At 46.4% G+C, this 18997-nt stretch overlaps 1 protein-coding gene across 4 annotated transcripts; it reads left to right on the top strand.

The window, feature by feature from the left end:
- The first annotated feature begins 298 nt into the window (after positions 1-298).
- On the top strand, positions 299-18466 carry LOC147092859 (speedy protein A-like). 4 transcript variants are annotated; one of them, XM_085976124.1, is made up of 7 exons: positions 299-382; positions 2660-2908; positions 11954-12012; positions 13467-13552; positions 14332-14503; positions 16907-17186; positions 18113-18466. In XM_085976124.1, the coding sequence occupies exons 2-7, from the start codon at positions 2689-2691 to the stop codon at positions 18172-18174; spliced, it is 879 nt and encodes a 292-aa protein (XP_085832250.1). In that variant the 5' UTR covers positions 299-382; positions 2660-2688; the 3' UTR covers positions 18175-18466. The 4 variants fall into 4 exon arrangements, with proteins under 4 accessions (XP_085832250.1, XP_085832252.1, XP_085832248.1 ...); XM_085976126.1 differs by lacking the exon at positions 299-382 and adding an exon at positions 435-538 and having other exon boundaries at positions 18121-18466; XM_085976122.1 differs by lacking the exon at positions 299-382 and adding an exon at positions 435-538.
- Positions 18467-18997: the final 531 nt, after the last annotated feature.

Here is an 18997-nt window from a genome sequence, read left to right as displayed (position 1 = left end):
AGGCCGTGGCACGGCCTCGTCCAATCAAAACACGGCGGCGGTGACCGGGCGCCCCCCACGTGGGTATTCTCCAATCAGAACGGGAGTTGTGTAATATCCCAGCCAATGAGCAGCGGAGCTGCCAGCGCCTCTGTCCACTTGGACCAATGAAATCTCTTGATCTGATACGATAGCAAATCTTATGTTTTTGCTTTTTAACACTTTTTTTTAATTATGTTACGACATCGCGGTTGACATTTAAAATCTGACGGGTTAATGATGAACTGCGGGTAAGAAGGTAACCCAGGCGACGGCCGGCATTAATTTATCGAAATGCGGGGTTGGCGCTGGTGACTGAGTGAGCGCCGGTTTCCATGGTGACGACGCTGCGCGTGCCCGAGAGGTAGGTGGGTGGGCGGGGCGAGAGGTGGGCGGGGTTTAGGTCCGAGGCGGGGATGCGATTGGGAGCGACGTGCTGACGTCAGCGCGCCGGCCGGCGGCCCGTGATAAGCGCGTCGCCCGCCGGCGGCCGGCCAGGTGCGGCACGTGCCTCATTCAGGTGAGGCGAAGGGGTGGGCTGCAAAATGGCGGAGTGTGAGGGTGGCTGGTCGAGGAGGCGTTGTTAAATGGCGGGTAGAAGGGCATAGAATGTGGGAGAGCCGCCCAGACTCTGGCCAAAATAAAATAAAACAAAACCCAACCGTGTGTGTTGGCCAAGGTGGTGGTGAGGAGACCCTCGAGTGAGTCTCTCGGGCTTGCGCCTCGAGTTACCTGCAGATGGTCCTAAAATGGCGGGCATGAGGTTGAAGTTGTCAAGTGTCCAGGGCTCAGAGTGTGCAGTTTGAGGTCCTCTAGAATAAATCTCCAAAAAATAAATACACTTGAGCTTCCCAGCACAAGTTGAGGGGGATGAGAAATGCAATGAACTGATTGTGGTGCCTGAGGAGAGAGGGGACTTGATTACGAATTGGTTGGGACCCCAATTTACAATTTCAATTCTAGTGAGGGTTTCATATGTTGAAAGTGCTCCCCTCACACACCCCCACCCCCCACCCCCAAACTTATTTTGCATGGTTCCTTGTAGCCTTGCAATTTTCTTTCCTTCAGGTACTTATCCAATTCCCTTATTAAAAATAAATGTGTAGAACAATAGAAAAGTACTGAGTGGGGTTCATAAGTGGTGAGGTTTTCTGAATTAAAATGTGTATATTTTATTTGCTTGAAAAATGCATCATTTGAAAGTTTAGCTATTTGGTTCCAAAATGGGGGACTGGTGCTATTAGGATGCAATTGTTCCAACAAGCTGAAGTTCTTTTAAACTTGGGCAGTGTTTGTTTCTTAGCTTGAGTATCCCTACAAAGGATTAAAAACTTCAATATTCCTTTAATGGAGTGAAATCTTTGTATTGGCTCATCTCCCCTCCCATAGAGCTCTGTTTGTTTGGTGTTCTAGTAAGAGATGTGCTCTAATTTATAGAATGGTAACTTTTTAAATAAGTGGTTTGGTAGGCTGTGTTTAATTTTCCTGAGTATTTTTAATCTTGCCTATTGGCCTTGAGGCATTGACTCCCTCACCTGGGGGATTATTCCAGAAGTGGTGTCCTAATACCTTGCCCCTGTGCTCATTCTGTATAATCTTGAGCTGGTAAATTGTAGAGGGTGTCACAGCCCTGTGCTCAATCCTGTCTTCAGTGGGTGTGCATTTCTAGTTTGAGGCTGCTGTATAGTGATGAGTGAAAACATTTTTCCCCCTTGTTCTCTTTTCCCACCCCCCACAACCCTTGGTGCCTTGTGGCCAATTGTCTTGCTCCAGCCCCCAAGATTTGGCTAACTTAGGATATGACTAGTTGTGTTGCTATGGTCCTATTCCATGATTCATCTAGCCTGCAGGTGTTGCTATGGTTCCCTAAGGAAAAGACTGAAATAGTTCAGGCTTGCACTTGCTATTCCAGAAACTATGTGCCTCACGGGCTAGTACTGCAATAAGTGGACCCGACCCTATAAAATAGCATCAGCCATGGCTCCGTGGGTAGCACCCTCACCTCTGAATCAGAAGGTCGTGGGTTCAAGCCTCACTCCAGAGACTTGAGCACAAAAATCTAAGCTGACACTCCAGGGCAGTACTGAGGGAGTGCTGCACTGTCGCAGGTGCTGTCTTTCCGATGAGACGTTAAACCGAGGCCCAGTCTGCTCTCTCAGGTGGACGTGAAAGATCCTATTGCATTATTTCAGAGTAGGGGAGTTATTCCTGGTGTCCTGGCAATATTTATCCCACAATCAACATCACTAAAAACATTATTTGGGCATTATCATATTGCTGTTTTGTGGGAGCTTGCTGTGTGCAAATTGGCTGCTGGGTTTCCTACATTACAACAGTGACTACACTTCAAGAAGTACTTCATTGACTGTAAAGTGCTTTGGGGTGTCCAGTGGTCATGAAAGACGCTATATAAATGCAAGTCTTTTTTTCTTTAAAATGTGCTAAACTTTATGAAAGATAGAAGTCTAGTTTATTGGAGAATTGAACAAAGAATATTAACCTGACACACATCTGACTTTTGTTTTGTACTGTGCAATCTTTAAAATGCACCATGCAATATGGGGGCTGCCTTTATCCCTGTGGTTACCTTGGAACTGCATCATGGCCTGTGACCTGATTCCCATTCCTGTTTATATTGCAGACCACCCCTAACTGCCTTCATTTACCATCATGAGGCACAACCGGACCCGCTCACAGAATCGCTCTTCGGTCACCATTCAGGTGAAGCCAGGGGTTTCAAAGTTGTCACGACAGAACTGGGATTTGGTGGTTCGGAGGCCTCGCCTGCAGGAGAGGGGTGAAGGGGAATCCAGCAAGATGTCAAACGTTTCCAAGGAGGCTCCGTTTGTCATCCAGCACCAGGAGTTGGAAGCCTTTCTCAAGCTTCTTGGTATGTTCATTAATTCACTTATCCTCTAGATTTGCTAGCTTGTTCTGGCCCTGCTTATTTGGTATTTTGAATTTCCCCTTTAATAATCCTCGACTGTCTTGGTGGACTTGTAGTTGACAACCAGTGGGGAAAATGTTGATATCGTGAGCGTGTTTATAATTGAAATAAAGCTGGCCTTTCAGTATTTCGGGAGAGAAGTTAGCTTTTCTTTGTCGGAATTTTGGGGTAGGAGGGTGTTAAAAATCTTCTTTACCAAAACTTGTACCGAACCTTGGTTAGACCGCACTTGGAGCACTGTGTACTGTTCTGGTCGCCGTATTATAAAAAGGCTATCTGGAGAGGGTGCAAAAAGGATTTACTAGGATGATACCAGAAATACGAGGGTGTACCCATCAGTAAAAGGGTGAACAGGCTGGGTCTCTGTCTCTGGAAAAGAGAAGGCTGAGGGGTGACCTAATAGAGGTCTTTAAAATGATGAAAGGTTTTGATAGTGGATAGAGAGAGAGTGTTTCCACTTGTGGGGAAGAGCATAACTAGAGGCCATCAATATAAGATAGTCACCAAGAAATCCAATAGGGAATTCAGGAGAAACTTCTTTACCCAGAGAGTGGTGAGAATGTGTAACTCGCTCCCACAGGGAGTGGTTGAAGCGAATAGTATAGATGCATTTAAGGAAGCTCGATAAACCCATGAGGGAGAAAGGAATAGAGGGCTTTGCTGATGGATTTCGATGAGTTTAGCAAAAATGCCGGCATGGACTGTTTGGGCCGAATGGCCTGTCTGTGGAATATCCTATGGAATCCTATGCATTGGATGGGTGCTAAGGACTGGTATAAATACTTTAGAATTTTCCAAGCTTTATTAGTCTTTCTGCCCCTACTAATTGTGCTAGGGTGCAGTTCTACAGGTGCCAACTACCCATCACTACCTAACCCAAGTGTCAATTTTTCGCAAACAAGAGATTGAACATTGCGATGCTATTCAACCATGGCTGTAAGCACAGCTGGGCCTGATCCTGCCATCCATGTGTATGTGCTTTTCCAGCCAGAGTCATTGGATCAGGTGTGTGTATCCTGGCTATTTTTTCCTTCCTCCTTCCTGCCCCTGCCTGGCTCAGCTGCTACTTGGCATTGGCCATCTGCTGAATATGGGGTTCATTTTGGAAATGTTGAGAACAAAGGAACGGGCCATTCGGCCCCTCGAGCCTACTCCGCCATTCAATAAGATCATGGCTGATCATCTACCTCATCTCCACTTTCCTGCACTATCCCCATATCCCTTGATTCCCTTAATATTCAAAAATCTATCGATCTCTGCCTTGAATATACTCAACGACTGAGCCTCCACAGCCCTCTGGGGTAGAGAATTCCAAAGATTCACCACCCTCTGAGTGAAGAAATTCCTCCTCATCTCAGTCCTAAATGGTCGACCCCTTATTCTGAGTCTGTGACCCCTGGTTCTAGACTCCCCAGCCAGGGGGAAACATCCTCCCTGCATCTACCCTGTCAATCCCTGTAAGAATTTTGTATGTTTCAATGAGATCACCTCTCATTCTTCTAAACTCTAGAGAATATAGGCCTAGTCTACTCAATCTCTCCTCATAGGACAATCCCCCCATCCCAGGAACCAGTCTGGCGAACCTTCGTTGCACTCCCTCTATGGCAAGTATATCCTTCCTTAGGTAAGGAGACCAAAACTGTGCACAATACTCCAGGTGTGGTCTCACCAGGGCCCTATATAATTGCAGGAAGACATCTTTACTCTTATACTCAAATCCTCTTGTAATAAGGGCCAACATACCATTTGCTTTCCTAATTGCTTGCTGTACCTGCATGTTAACTTTCTGTGATTCGTGTACAAGGACACCCAGGTCCTGCTGAACACCAACATTTCCCAATCTCCGTTTAAAAAAAAAAATACTCTGCTTTTCTATTTTTCCTATCAAAGTGGATAACTTCACATTTCTCCACACTATATTCCATTTGCCATGTTCTTGCCCATTCACTTAGCCTGTCTATATCCCCTTGAAGCCTCCTTGCATCCTCCTCACAACTTACATTCCCACCCAACTTTGTATCATCAGCAAACTTGGATATATTACATTTGGTCCCCTCATCCAAATCATTGATATAGATTGTGAATAGCCGAGGCCCAAGCACTGATCCTTGCGATACCCCACTAGTTACAGCCTGCCAACCCGAAAATGACCTGTTTATTCCTACTCTCTGTTTTCTGTCTGTTAACCAATCCTCAATCCATGCTAGTATATTACCCCCAATCCCATGAGCCCTAATTTTGTTTAATAACCTCTTGTGTGGCACCTTATCAAATGCCTTCTAAAAATCCAAATACACCACATCTACTGGTTCCCCCTTACCTATTCTGCTAGTTACAACATCAAAAAACTCCAGATGTGTCAAATGCAATTTCCCTTTCATAAATCTGTGAAGCAGCTATTTTTCATCCTTGCCTGATAGACACAAGTTTTCTTTATTGAGCTGATTCTTGATTGTACCAAGTAAGGCGCTTGGAATAACTTGATTTCCTAACTTGGTTGGGATTTTTTTTTTTAACTGGTCATTCTTATTGGAGATGCGTCCATGAGTTTGGTAAATATTCATGTGGCACAAAATAGACAATGCATTTGTAATCTCCCTGGATGCCAAAAAATGTTGCACCTCTTGTCACTGCTACTTGCCCTCGCTTTGCGCACTAACCAGTGTGGCCTCCTATTGAGGTACCAGGTGAATTGTGCTCGGATGAGGCCAAGACTATTTGACCTGGCTTTCCACATTTTGTGCTGCTTCATCGTGTCACAGGCAGCCGCACAACTTGGGGTAAAGGTCTCTTGAAACCTGTGATCCTTGTATTAAAGCCAGTTTCCTCCAGTTCTGTCAGATCCCAATCTAAACCAGTCTGCTGGGATGCCTGCTGTGTTGTGTGGAGATGGTGTGATTTAAAATGAAGATATTTTATGTCTCTGTCTCTTTTTTTAATTCTGTGACTGGCTGGAACAAGCCTGACTTTCCTCAACTGAGACTTGACAGCTGCCAGTTCAGTACAGTACTGACGGAATAATGTTTTTTGGGGAACTGCCCAAAATAAACTGCTTGCATTTCTATAGTGCCTGGTCACAGGTGCCTCAAAGCATTTCATCTAATGAATTAATTCTGGAGTGCTGTGGTTATGTAGGTCAATGTGGCCACTATTCCTCCCCCAACAATGGCCCACAAACCACAATGGAGATAAGACCATTTTAAATGTTGTATCTGAAGGATTAATGTTGGTTAGCATACAACAACAACTTGCATTTATGTAGCGCCATTAACCTAGTAAAGCGTCCCAAGGCACTTCACAGGAGCGTTATCAAACAAATTTGACACTGAGGCACATGAGATATTGGGACTGGTGACCAAAAGCTTGGCCAAAGAAGTAGGTTTTAAGGAGTGTCTTAAAGGAGGAGAGGTTTAGGGAGGGAATTCCAGAACTTGGGGCCCAGGCAGCTGAAGGCACGGCTGCCAATGGTGGAGTTTAGAAAATAGGGGATAGAGAAGAAGCAAGAATTGGAGGAGCACAGAGATGGTGGAGGGCTGGAGGAGGTTAGAGATGGGGAGGGGGGTGAGGACATGGAGGGATTTGAAAACCAGGATGAGAATTTTAAAATTGAGGCGGAGAGCATTCAAGTGTCGTGATACCTTTATAAAATCCATCTGAACAAGGCAGCTAGAACCTTTGTTTAACACCTCCTGCAGGATGGCAGCTCTAACTGTGCCGTACTCCATTGTAAGTCACCTAATGGCAGGCTAGATTTGCTGAAGTCCCTGTGTGGGGCTTGATGAGCTAACTTTTTTTTCCATCCACTGAGTCAAGCCGACTCTGAAGGGTGTGATGCAACATAGGCTTTATCTCTTGGCTGAGATACATCTGCTCCTGTCCATCAGTGTTAAGTGAATTCATCTGCTCCTCAGATCTTCATCAGTCCCGTTATAGCCTTACGAAGCTATGAAGCGTATCGGGTGATCTGCCTCGAATTGGTTTCCCATTTAGTGATTGTGGCTATCTGTGCTCTGGAGTCTGATCCTTCTGGCTTAGAGTAAAGCAGTTGGATAGCAAGTTCCCTGCTTACGAAGAGTAACATAGGGAACTTAAAACAATGGCTAAGCCCGTAGTTTTCGTCAAAAGAAAAGCTGGTTATTTAGGGAATAACATGAAGGAGTCTAGATCCCTTACTTGGCACACACTCGAGCGCAGAGCTTGCAGCTGTTGGGACATTTTTAAAGACTGGTGTTGATCTTGGATTTATTAATGGAGGCCTTTAAAAAATTTTGAGGGCCACTTCTGAAGGAGCATGTTAAATTTACCGGTATTAGTTTTTCTGCCCCAGTTGTCTTCTCCTTTTCAAGATACTGATTCTTATTTGGGGTATGGTTTCACGGAGGATTCTCGTCTGGTATCTTCCAAGTGGGCATTTATTGCCTAATTCCCTTGAATGTGATGATGGGCTTTCCTCCTTGAACGGCTGTAGTCCTTGTAGCAGCGGTGCTCCGAAGCTGACGCCATTCAGGCAGTTCAAGGGTAGTGACCCAACAATGATGAAGGAAGGGTGATATAAATCAGGATGGGGTGTGACCAGGAGGTAATGGCGTTTCCACAACATTGCTGCTTGCCCTTGGTTGTCGGGGAGAGAGGTGCTGCTGAAATAATGGAGTTGAGTTATTGCAGACCATGTGTACTACAGCCACCGTGCACCAGTGGTGGATCTGGAGTCCAATGGCAGGGGCACCGATCAACTGAATTACTCTGTCTTGGATGGTATCTAGCTTGTGTTGTCGCTGCACCAAACTAGATGCACGGTGAGTATTCGTAACACTCTAGCTTGAGCCTTTGTAGATGGCGGATCGGCTTTGAGGAGTCAGTAAGTGAGTCGCTTGCTAAGAGTACTCGGCCTTTGCCCTGTTGTTGTAGCCATGGTGTTGGTTCAGCTTCTGGTCATTAGTGATTTCTCTTTTTCCCCCCCCCCCCCCCCCCCCCCCCCAAAAAAGATGTTAATGGCAGGTGGGGGGAGGAAACTCATTGAATATCAAGTGGCGATGGCTGCCATGGTCATTACCTGGCACTTGTAGTGTGAACGTTAACTGCTAGTTTTGGTCCCAAGCCTGGATGGGACTACCGGGACAATGGCAGAATTTGGGGGCGGGTGCCTAACCCGCCTCCGTGCCATCTCGCCAGGAGGCGGGAAGGGGATTACAGCCACTTAACAGACAGATAAGAGGATTATCCCCATTTTACCCACAAGTGCAGGCTTCCCGAAGGCTGCGAACCCCCGCCAGGGCCACCAAGGCGAGTAGTGGGTCGGAGGGGTGCAAAAGTGCGCTGTGAAGGTAAGTGATGGGTGCAAGTGTGGAGAGGTGAGTATGTGAGGTAAGTGGAAAGTGTTAGAAAAAGTTTACTTACCTTTGTTCCTACAGGCTTCAAGAGTTGGGGATGCGGAGAATCTCGCACTCTCTAATGCAACAACCATCTAATTTCTGCTAAAGAAAGAAGTTTGATGAGGTCTTGAATTCAAGAACTCATCAAACAACAGATAATGTCAGTGTTTGACAGCTTCAGAGCTGTCAAATGATGAAACGTCATATGTTGACAGTCTCTATAACTGGCTTTCCCTTAATTGGCGGGCTTAACGAGGTCAATCAAGGGAAAATAGCATGGGTTGGCCACAAATCGATGGAGGCGGGACATCGACCCGACAAGCAGCAGTCCTGCCTCCAACGTGCCCCCGTGGTGTAACTAGTACAAAAGTTGGCTCTGTAGAGTAGGATTGTTGTCAAGTGTGATTATACTCTTGGGATTGCGAGAGACTTGGATTTTCCTTTCGTCTGTAACTTGGCAGCGCAGTTCTGGTGATTGCATCACCTGATGGTGCCGGGCATCAGTGAGCAAGTGGCGTAGGCAGCAACAATCCGAACCTCCCGTCATCAATAACATTTGAACTCCTTGTTCGTGCGTCCGTATGTACCTTTTATAGATATGTGAAGAGAAAAAGATTGGTGGAGTCAAGTGCAGGTCCCTTGCAGTCAGAATCAGGGGAATTTATAATGGGGAACAAAGAAATGGCAGACCAATTAAATACATATTTTGGTTCTGTCTTCACAAAGGAGGAAACAAATAACCTCCCAGAAATGCCGGGGAACATAGGGTCTAATGAGAGGGAGGAACTGAAAGAAATCAGAATTTGTAGGGAAATGGTGTTAGGGAAATTGATGGGATTGAAGGCTGATAAATCCCCAAGGCCTGATAATCTACATACCAGGGTACTTAAGGAAGTGGCTCGAGAAATAGTAGATGCATTGATGATCTTCCAAAATTCGATGGAATCTGGAACAGTACCCATGGATTGGAGGGTAGCTAATGTTACCCCACTATTCAAAAAAGGTGGTAGAGAGAAAACGTGGAATTCTCTACCACACAAGGCAGTAGAGGCCAATTCATTAAATATATTCAAGAAGGAGTTAGATATATTTCTTAAGGCTAAAGGGATCAAGGGATATGGGGAGAAAGCAGGGACAGGGTACTGAATTTGGATGATCAGCCATGATCTCATTAAATGGCAGAGCAGGCTCGAGGGGCCGAATGGCCTACTCCTGCTCCTATCTTCTATGTTTCTATGATCCCAAGACTCCAGCGGCACAACTGGGACCCGTGAAATGCTGCAGTGTATTGGGGGACGAGCTGTTTCCCAAACCTGTGCTCGTTTCCTTTTTCACACTGGTCTTTTGTTTACCTCTAGTGCTTGCAAATACTGCTGCAGTGCACTCGCTCACCATCGGGTGACGCTTGTTAGCCAGATCAGTGAAGCATTTAGACTGGTGTTGAAGTCCCACAGCAGTGTGATGCTGTCATTTGACCCTTTGCTGGAGCTGTAGCTTGGATAACAATGCCAAAGAAATGAATAATTCTCAATATATAATAGACTTGAATCTAGCGAACAGTAGTGCCGCCGAGGCTCAGTGGGTAGCACCCTCGCCTGAGCCAGATGGTTGTGGGTTCAAGTCCCACTCCAGAGACTTGAGCACATAAAGCTAGGCTGACCCTCGTACTGAGGGAGTGCCGCACTGTCGGAGGGGCAGTACTGAGGGAGGGCCGCACTGTCGGAGGGGCAGTACTGAGGGAGGGCCGCACTGTCGGAGGGGCAGTACTGAGGGAGGGCCGCACTGTCGGAGGGGCAGTACTGAGGGAGGGCCGCACTGTCGGAGGGGCAGTACTGAGGGAGGGCCGCACTGTCGGAGGGGCAGTACTGAGGGAGCGCTGCACTGTCGGAGGGGCAGTACTGAGGGAGCACCGCACTGTCGGAGGTGCCGTCTTTCAGATGAGATGTTAAACCAAGGCCCCGTCTACTCTCGGGTGGACGTAAAAGATCCCGCGGCCGCTATTTCGAAGAAGAGCAGGGGAGTTCTCCCCGGTGTCCTGGGGCCGATATTTATCCCTCAATCAACATCACTTTTTTTTTTAAAACAACCAGATGATCTGGTCATTATCACATTGCTGTTTGTGGGAGCTTGCTGTGTGCAAATTGGCTGCTGCGTTTCCTACATTCAGTGACTACACTTCCAAAGTACTTCATTGGCTGCAAAGTGCTTTGGGATGTCCTGAGGTTGTGGAAGGCGCTGGAGAAATGCAAGTCTTTTGCTGAGGATGCTAGTTTTGAGTGTCCACTCCTGGTCTTGCCTTTCTCTGATGCTGTTCATTCTTGACGCTGATGTATGAACATTAAGCAGTTCAAATGCCGTTGATCACCGCGGTCTAATTGTTGACTGGGCAGTTTTGATGTTGGAACCCAAGTGGCCAGGCTGTGAAGTGAGCAAGTGGTGCAAGCACGCGCATTGGAGGTTGTGATTTTTTCTGAAAGTGTTCAAAGGAGGTTTCTTGCAACATTCACACTGTCACCAAATGGTGCGGATTTCAATTGGAAAAACACAGGCCCCTTATTACCCTTGCTGTCGATTCTCTCTGCCACAAATATTTCTGGTCAGTGTTGCTTTAATAGAAAACTTTAACTGTTATTGGGACTTGAATCCCACGTTGCTGTAGAACTGATCAGAATTGGTGTTGCTACAATGTGGTCATCTGTTAACATGTATTCAGAATAAAATGCACACTTTCTCCAGGTCTTAAACTAGGACACATTATTATAATTGGACACTAAAAGTCAACATGGAAACCTTTCAACTCTCTGGTAAAGCATCTAACTGTTCACAGCAATTTGTTTTAGCTGATGGTTCTTTTTTCACCTTGTTAGAAGTTCCAAGTTAGATTTCTTCACTTGGGTTTTGTACCCTGCAACTTTTGACCTCTTTATTGCACTTTATCTTAAGCTTTTGTTGCACTGTAAGTTCTTGGCAATGGACAGATATTTAAAAAGGGGGGGGTGCGGAAGAGAAGAAAGTTTTCCTCAAAGCTTGAAGCTCAAACATTGGGTGGAGGGAGGATTAATGTTAAACCTGACTCGGCCCCTTTTATGCTCCAACCTGTGCGTGTTTCCCACTTGAAGGTGGCAAGGGGGCTGGGATGGGAATGTGCATGGTACCCAAGCATCATGAGTGAAAATGCCATGAGTTTGTGTACCTAAAATGTATTGCTGACTCTTTATGGAGCCCCAATAGAAATAAAACTACAAAAGGCTAAACTGTTTTTTTGATTTTTCCTTTGTCTTTAATGACTTGGCTGATTTGAAATGGGCACCAGTTCCTCTTGATCTAGAAATTCAACTGACAGGAAACAATGGGACCCATCGCCCATCCCTACTGCGTTGGGCTTTGATCAGAATGGCCTTGCTTGATCGCGCTTTGGTGTTTGCTGCCCTCCGAGTCCACCAGTGACCCGTTCTGTCTCTAGCGTGCTGTACGTCAGGCAAATGCACGGAATTATTTGACCCATTAAACTAGCACGTGAGCCATCTAAAAGGATTAATGTTCTGCAACGAGTCCATATTGGTCAGTGGGGAGCTGTATGTATGCTAACTGCACTTGGTGTTGGTGTTTCTTACAGATGATGAGGTGATTCAGGACTTCCTATGGATGGACAGTTGCTGTAGAATCGCAGACAAGGTACTGGGAAAGGGTTGCCGTAAAGCCTTTGGGGTGCTAGGTCCCTTGCTTTTTGTGGTATATATCAATGATCTTGACTTGAATATAAGGGGTATGATTTAAGAAGTTTGCAGATGATACTAAAATCGGTTGGATGGTGGAAGCTGCAGACTGCAGGAAGATATCAATAAATTGGTCAGGTGGGCAGAACAGTGGCAAATGCAATTCAATCCAGAGGTGTGAGGTAATGCATTTGGGGAGGGCTAACGAGGAAAGGGAATACGCATTAAATGGTAGGACACCGAGTAGTGTAGAGGAACAAAGGGACCTTGGAGGTAGCAGGCCAGGTAGATAAGGTGGTTAAGAACGCATACCGAATGCTTGCCTTTATTAGCCGTGCACAGAATACAAGAGCAGGGGGATTATGCTTCAACTGTGTAAAACACTGGTTAGACCTCAGCTGGCATACTGCGTGCAGTTCTGGTCACCACATTACAGGAAAGATGTGATCGCACTGGAGAGGGTTCAGAGGAGATTTACAAGGATGTTGCCAGGAGTAGAGAATCTTAGCTATGAGGAAAGACTGGATAGGCTGGGTCTGTTTTCCTTGGAACAGAGGAGGCTAAGGGGAGACCTTATTGAGGTGTATAAAATTATATGGGGCCTAGATAAAGTGGATAGAAAGGACCCACTTCCCTTAGAGGGGTCAAAAACCAGGGGGCACAGATTTAAAGTAATTGGTGGAAGGTTTAGAGGGGAAATTTCTTCACCCAGAGGGTACTTGGATGTGCACTTGGGATGCTGTAACCTGCGGGGCTACGGACCAAGAGCTGGGAAGTGGGATTAGACTAGATAGCTCTTTGTTGGTCGGCGTGGACATGATGGGTCGAAATGGCCTCCTTCCGTGCTGTAACTTTCTATGCTTCTATAGAGCTATAAGAGACCAATACAAAAGCAAAATACTGTGGATGCTGGAAATCTGAAATAAAAACACAAAATGCTGGAAATACTCAAATGCTCCAGATGAAGTGTAAATGGCACTGGCAGAATGAAAGACAGCTGCCATGTGAGGGGAAAAAAAATAGGGGCTGAGGTTATGGTCTGAAATTGTTGAACTTGATGTTGAGTCCAGAAGGCTGTAAGAGACCAGTTCTGGCCTTGGAGGGACCTCTCTCTCCTATCATCCTTCTAAGGGAAGAAAGCTGTGCTTTTGGTTATGAAGAGCTTGGTTTTCAGGCTTAGTTCCACAGTCTAATGAGTTCTTGGATGACTCCCTGTTGTAGAATGTATAGCTGCACGAATTAAGTCCTCCAATTTGCACCAACTCGTGTATTGGAGCAGGGATATGGGGATCGGGTGGGAAAGTGGAGTTGAGGTTGAAGATCAGCCATGATCTTATTGAATGGCTGCCTCCAGCTCCTATTTCTTGTTGTCGGCCTCTTTAACCTTTGTCTGAACTCCCAATTCTCTTTCAGTATCTGCTGGCCATGGTCCTGACGTACTTCAAACGCGCAGTCCTTCACACGAGTGACTACTCCAGGATGAACTTTTTCTTGGCATTGTAAGTACACGTCTGTGAGCATGACTGCAGTCGGATCTTCTACCTGCAGGACTGGGCAATGCACGTGCGATCTAGTCTAATGGTCAAAATGATTTGCCTCTAAGAAAGGGTCGCCCGCCCCCCCCCCCGGGCTTGCTCTCGACAGATTGGCAATATTTCAGGCACCCCTTATGAAGGCAGTACTGCCTGACTCACATTGAGCTGTGAACTGCTGGGCAATGCAAGGTCCTAAAACCATTACAAAAGATGGGGACACTTTGCCACCTTCCCCCTTTTCTTAATCGATTGTTCTACTGTGGGCCTATTTTAACCTCCAGATCCAAGGTCAAAGGTTCTCCCGCACCCTTTAGTGAAGGGAGGAAGAAGAGAGTGCACCTTCAATTGTTGGCAAGAGGCTTGGGGATCAAATCGCCAGCCACCCTTCAACTGGGGGAGGAGGAAAAGACACTAACGCAGACTTGTCTTCAATTCCCCAAATAACTTTTTGATATCGGATGTGTGAAGTAGGTATTCATCTTGCTGGGTATTGAAGTTACTTGTGAATTGTGTCCCATCTTTGGAGGGGGGAGAAGCTAACTACATTGGATAAATACTGAAAGGAAAGGTTTGCTGGGGTATGGGGAAAGAGCAGGGGAGTGGGATTCATTGGAGAGCTTGTTCAAGGAGCTGGCACGATGGGCCGAGTGGCCTCCTGCTATGCTGTATTTGAAAGTATTTATTGCGATGTGCAGTGCCAATGCAAGAATTCCAGCAGGGTTAACGGTTAGCTGGTCCCACAGGTACCTGGCAAATGACATGGAAGAGGACGAAGAGCAATACAAGTATGAAATTTTCCCATGGGCGCTGGGTGAAAACTGGAGGAAACTTGTCCCGGACTTCCTCAAACTGCGGCTTGACCTGTGGGCTCAAATGAATTACAGGGCGGCGGTGAGCCGGCGTTGCTGTGAGCAGGTGAGTTGCTGTTGCAACTACAGGGTCCTGCTAGTGTTTACTTGGCTGAAGGGACCGAGTGTAATGTATCCAGGTTTTGCTGCCGATACAAAGCTAGGTGGGAAAGTGAGGAGGACACCGAGCCTGCAGAGGGATATGGACAGGTTTAAGTGAGTGGGCGATAAGGTGGCAGATGGAATATAATGTGAGGTTATTCACTTTGGTGGGAAGAATAGAAAATCAGAATATTTTTTAAATTGTGAGCAACTATTAAATGTTGGTGTTCAGAGAGATTTAGATGTCCTCGTACAGGAACCACTGAATGTTAGCATGCAGGTACAGCAAGCAATTAAGAAGGCAAATGGCATGTTGGCCTTTATTGCAAGGGGGATGGAGCACAAGAGTAAGGAAGTCTTGCTACAATTGTACAGGGCTTTGGTGAAACCACACCTGGAGTACTGCGCACAGCTTTGGTCTCCTTATTTGAGAAAGGACATGCATGCATTAGAGGCGGTGCAATGAAGGTTCACAATATTGATCCCTGGAATGAGAGGGTTCTCCTAGGAGGAGAGATTGAGTAGATTGGGCCTATACTCTCTGGAGTTTAGAAGAATGAGAGGTGATCTCATTGAAACATGTAAGATTCTTCGAGGATGTTTCCCCTGGCTGGAGAGTCTAGAACCAGGAGGTCACAGCCTCAGAATAAGGGGTCGGCCATTTAAGACTGAGATGAGGAATTTCTTCACTCGGAGGGCTGTGAATCTTTGGAATTCTCTACCCCAGAGGGCTGTGGAGGCTGAGTTGTTGAGTATATTCAAGGCTGAGATTGATTGATTTTTGGGCTCATGGGGAATTGAGGGATATGAGGATCGGGCAGGAAAGTGGAGCTGAGGACTAAGATCAGCCATGATCTTATTGAATAGTGGAGCAGGCTCGAGGGGCCGTATGGCCTACTCCTGCTCCTAATTCTTATGTTCTGATGCCCATTGCATGACAGACAACTCTTGCGATCGTCAGTCAAAAAAATATGTAGTTGGACAAGTGAAACTTGTTTTTGACTACATCTTCTCGGCCACTTTGAGCCCTGGCAGCTCTTGCAATTGTCAGTCAAAAAAATGTAGGAGGATGCTTTACCATCTTCCTTCCTCCTTTCTTCTTTGTTTGTTATACCGTGGGCATATTTTAACCTCCAGGTCATGAGTACAGCAAGACTCTTATGACCTTTTTCCCCCCTAAGAGGCACTGGTCTCGGCTCAGTATTTGCAACTGCCCTGAAGTGAAGATGGTAGTCTAGTGGTTGTTACCAGACTAATAATCCCGAGATTGAGAGTTCAGATCCCACCACGGCAGTTTAAGAATTTGATTTCAGTTTTAGTCCAAACGCACTTGGCACTGACCCAACCTCGCCAGAGAAATGGGTTAAGATGGTAGGACAATGACTCAGCCTTGATCTCCAGGGAGGATTCTGACTGACAAGAGTAGGTTTTCTGATCGGTTACATTTGACAAGTGGGTGTAACTGATGAGGGGGGGAAAAAATAGGTGCAGTTCTGTCACTCCAGGTGTGTGCATCCAATTTTTGAGGTTGAAGATCAGCCATGATCTTATTGAATGGCGGAGCAGGATCCAGGGGCCGTATGGCCTCCTCCTGCTGCTAATTCTTGTGTTCTTCTGCGTCTATGAAATGATGCACTGTGCTGCTCTCCACAGGGAGTTCTCTTGGGTATCATGGCAAGTGCTTGGTGTACAGAATGTTGGGAGGTGGGTTTATACTCTTAACGCAGCTGAGCCACTAGGGCGACTATCCAAGGAATGGCAGGTAAAAGAAAAGAAAAACTTAAATTTTTATATAGCGCCTTTCATGACCACCGGAAGTCTCAAAGCGCTTTACAGCCAATGAAGTACTTTTGGAGTGTGGTCACTGTTGTAATGTAGGAAACGCGGCAGCCAATTTGCGCACAGCAAGCTCCCACAAACAGCAGTGTGATAATGACTGTATCATCTGTTTTAGTGATGTTGGTTGAGGGATAAATATTGGCCCCAGGACACCGGGGAGAACTCCCCCTGCTCCTCTTCCAGTAGTGGCCATGGGATCTTTTATATCCACCTGAGCGGGCAGACGGGGCCTCGGGTTAGCGTCTCATCCGAAGGACGGCACCTCCGACAATGCAGCGCTCCCTCAGCACTGCACTGGAGTATCAGCCAAGCTTTGTGCTCAAGTCCCTGGAGCGGGACTTGAGCCCATGCCCTCGGAGGCGAGTGCGCTACCCACTGAGGCACAGCTGACACTAACACAGTGCAGGATCCAGTGTGGCCTGAAATATTGGTCACTTCAATCTGTGACTCCGTGAGGTGAGTTTGTGTGTGTTGTCTGAGAGTAGTTTGTTTTCCCATTGTGACAACTTTTTTAAAATATTTGTTCCAGGTGATTGCCACCATTCCTTCCCATTATATATGGCACCGAGGCCGCCCAGCTCACCACAGTGGTGCAATTCGGAGCTACCTGCAGAAGGAATTGGTGCCTTATCCACAGGGGCCGAGCGGGACGCCCCCATACTGCACCCTCTGCAATCACTCCAGGTGCTACTTGGACCTGGATTCGGACTCTTCCTCCTCCCCAGAAAACACAGCCTTGTTGGATAGTGACTGGCCCCAAGATCTGTTAATACTGTCACCAGCTGTACTGATAGACCATGGTATAGAAGGTATGGGCTCTACGTAGAACCGGGGGTGGGGTGGGGGGGGGCGTTGAATACGATCTCGACTCTAGAAGAAAGATTCTAATCTGGAGCAGACTGACCTCAAAAGCTTGTGGAGGTTTCTAGTTCAGCAATGAGTGGGGAAATGTTCTAGGTGCTGGGTAACACAAGAATGTAGTCAGCAAAGTATACGTCAATCTTGTGATCCTTCCAGTGGGATACTAGATCCCAGATCTCTCATTGTTGCAAGCAAACCTACTGACTGCATTGCTCCATTTCTGCAGTCGACAGTTCTGCTAGAATCCAACTGGATTACTCCAAGCATAACAAAGGATTGTTTAATTTTATGACCAAGCTGTCTGCGATCTTGTAGTAATTGATTAAAAATGCACTGCATTGACTGCTAATCAGTTAGCTAAAGCTCCAGTAAGTGACCACATCTAGGTTGTCCTGTCTGTGTAACCTAGCTGCCCACTGCCATCGTAACTTTTTATCAACACCAATATTGGATGGTGCTTCCCAATCTTCCTCTTCCTCCTAAGCTGCAAATGGCTCTTCCCTGTATCTTGACTCATTTAACAGTAGGAGACTGTGCAGTGTGCATCTTTCTCTCCTCCCCTGTCTCCAAACTGCAGAATTCCTGACCTCCCCAGTCTATCTACCTGCAAATATTAAGGTTTCTAAAATCCAATCTTGGTGTCTAAATTTACCTCGTCCTTATTGCGCTATTATGGCGTCCCACGCTGTTATCCTGGGCTCTTCATCGCGGTTTCTCGCTGTAAAGCCACTTGCGTTCCAATGTGAATGCTAACTGCACCAACCTAGTATAAATGGGTTTTTTTTGTGAAGGGTAATTAAACGTCTCCTATTAGCTGGGATGGAGTGAGGGCGAGAAGGCAGCTTAGTGTGGCATTGACGAGTGTTTTTGTTAGTCCTACAGGATGTGTTGGTCAGTGCCGAGCCTGACGGACAAGACTGCAGTTGGTGTATGTAAAGTGACTACGAATGTGCTCCATCTACAGCTGGACCTTCTTGACGTGTGCAAGCACTGGAGTTTCTGCTTCTTAATCCTGTTCAGCATTTTTATGATCTGATGCACTTTATGATTTATTTCTTCCCCGCCCCCCCCCCCCCCCCCTCCTCCCCGGTAGGACAGGAAGGGAGTTGTTGCAATTGAACTTAAATAGTTACACTCAAATGTTAAAAGCATTTGTTTGCAATTGTATGTATATTTATTGCTGTGAAGATAAGTAATGTATAGAATAAACATTGACAAGTGACTGTGAGCAGCATGCCCTCCACCACTCGGTGTTCTAAGTAGGATTAGCAACTTTAATACGAGGTGGCGGTCTCCTACAGCCTCAATCTCGGGATAGGTGCTACTTCTCCTCGGGTGCCAAGATGAGGAATGAGTTTCGAGCTGGCAGTCGCTGGGGAGGCCCAGCCAGAGTGGAACTTGTTGCAGGTACAACGAAGGCCAGCGCAACCCTTAACCTAACTTAAATAGAATTCTCAAACAAGCTATTCTTAACTTGCTTACTTTACTTTGATTTCAATTCCTCCCGCTCCCCACCAGCAGTGCAGTGGACCTACAAACCGTTCTTTCAGCAAATTGGGCAGCATAAAGTGCCTGCTCTAATTAATTTCCTACGCTTTTCCACTCTCTCCGAACTGGATTAATTTCTTTGGTCCTTTCTTTACTACTTAAATGGTTGTTAACACCACTTGACCCAAAATGAGCACTGTGGTAGGTGGGTCCTGATTGGCACAATCCTATAGAATTAACACGAGCCGCAGAGAGCCAGTAATTAGCGTTA

This window comes from Somniosus microcephalus, unplaced genomic scaffold (genome assembly GCF_052327205.1).
Source record: "Somniosus microcephalus isolate GS21.2 unplaced genomic scaffold, FLI_Smic_1.0 unresolved_chr2, whole genome shotgun sequence".
In the NCBI taxonomy this organism is placed as follows: Eukaryota; Metazoa; Chordata; class Chondrichthyes; order Squaliformes; family Somniosidae; genus Somniosus; species Somniosus microcephalus.
Note: the sequence above shows the minus strand (reverse complement) of the source record. Positions and strands in the feature narration are given on the sequence as shown.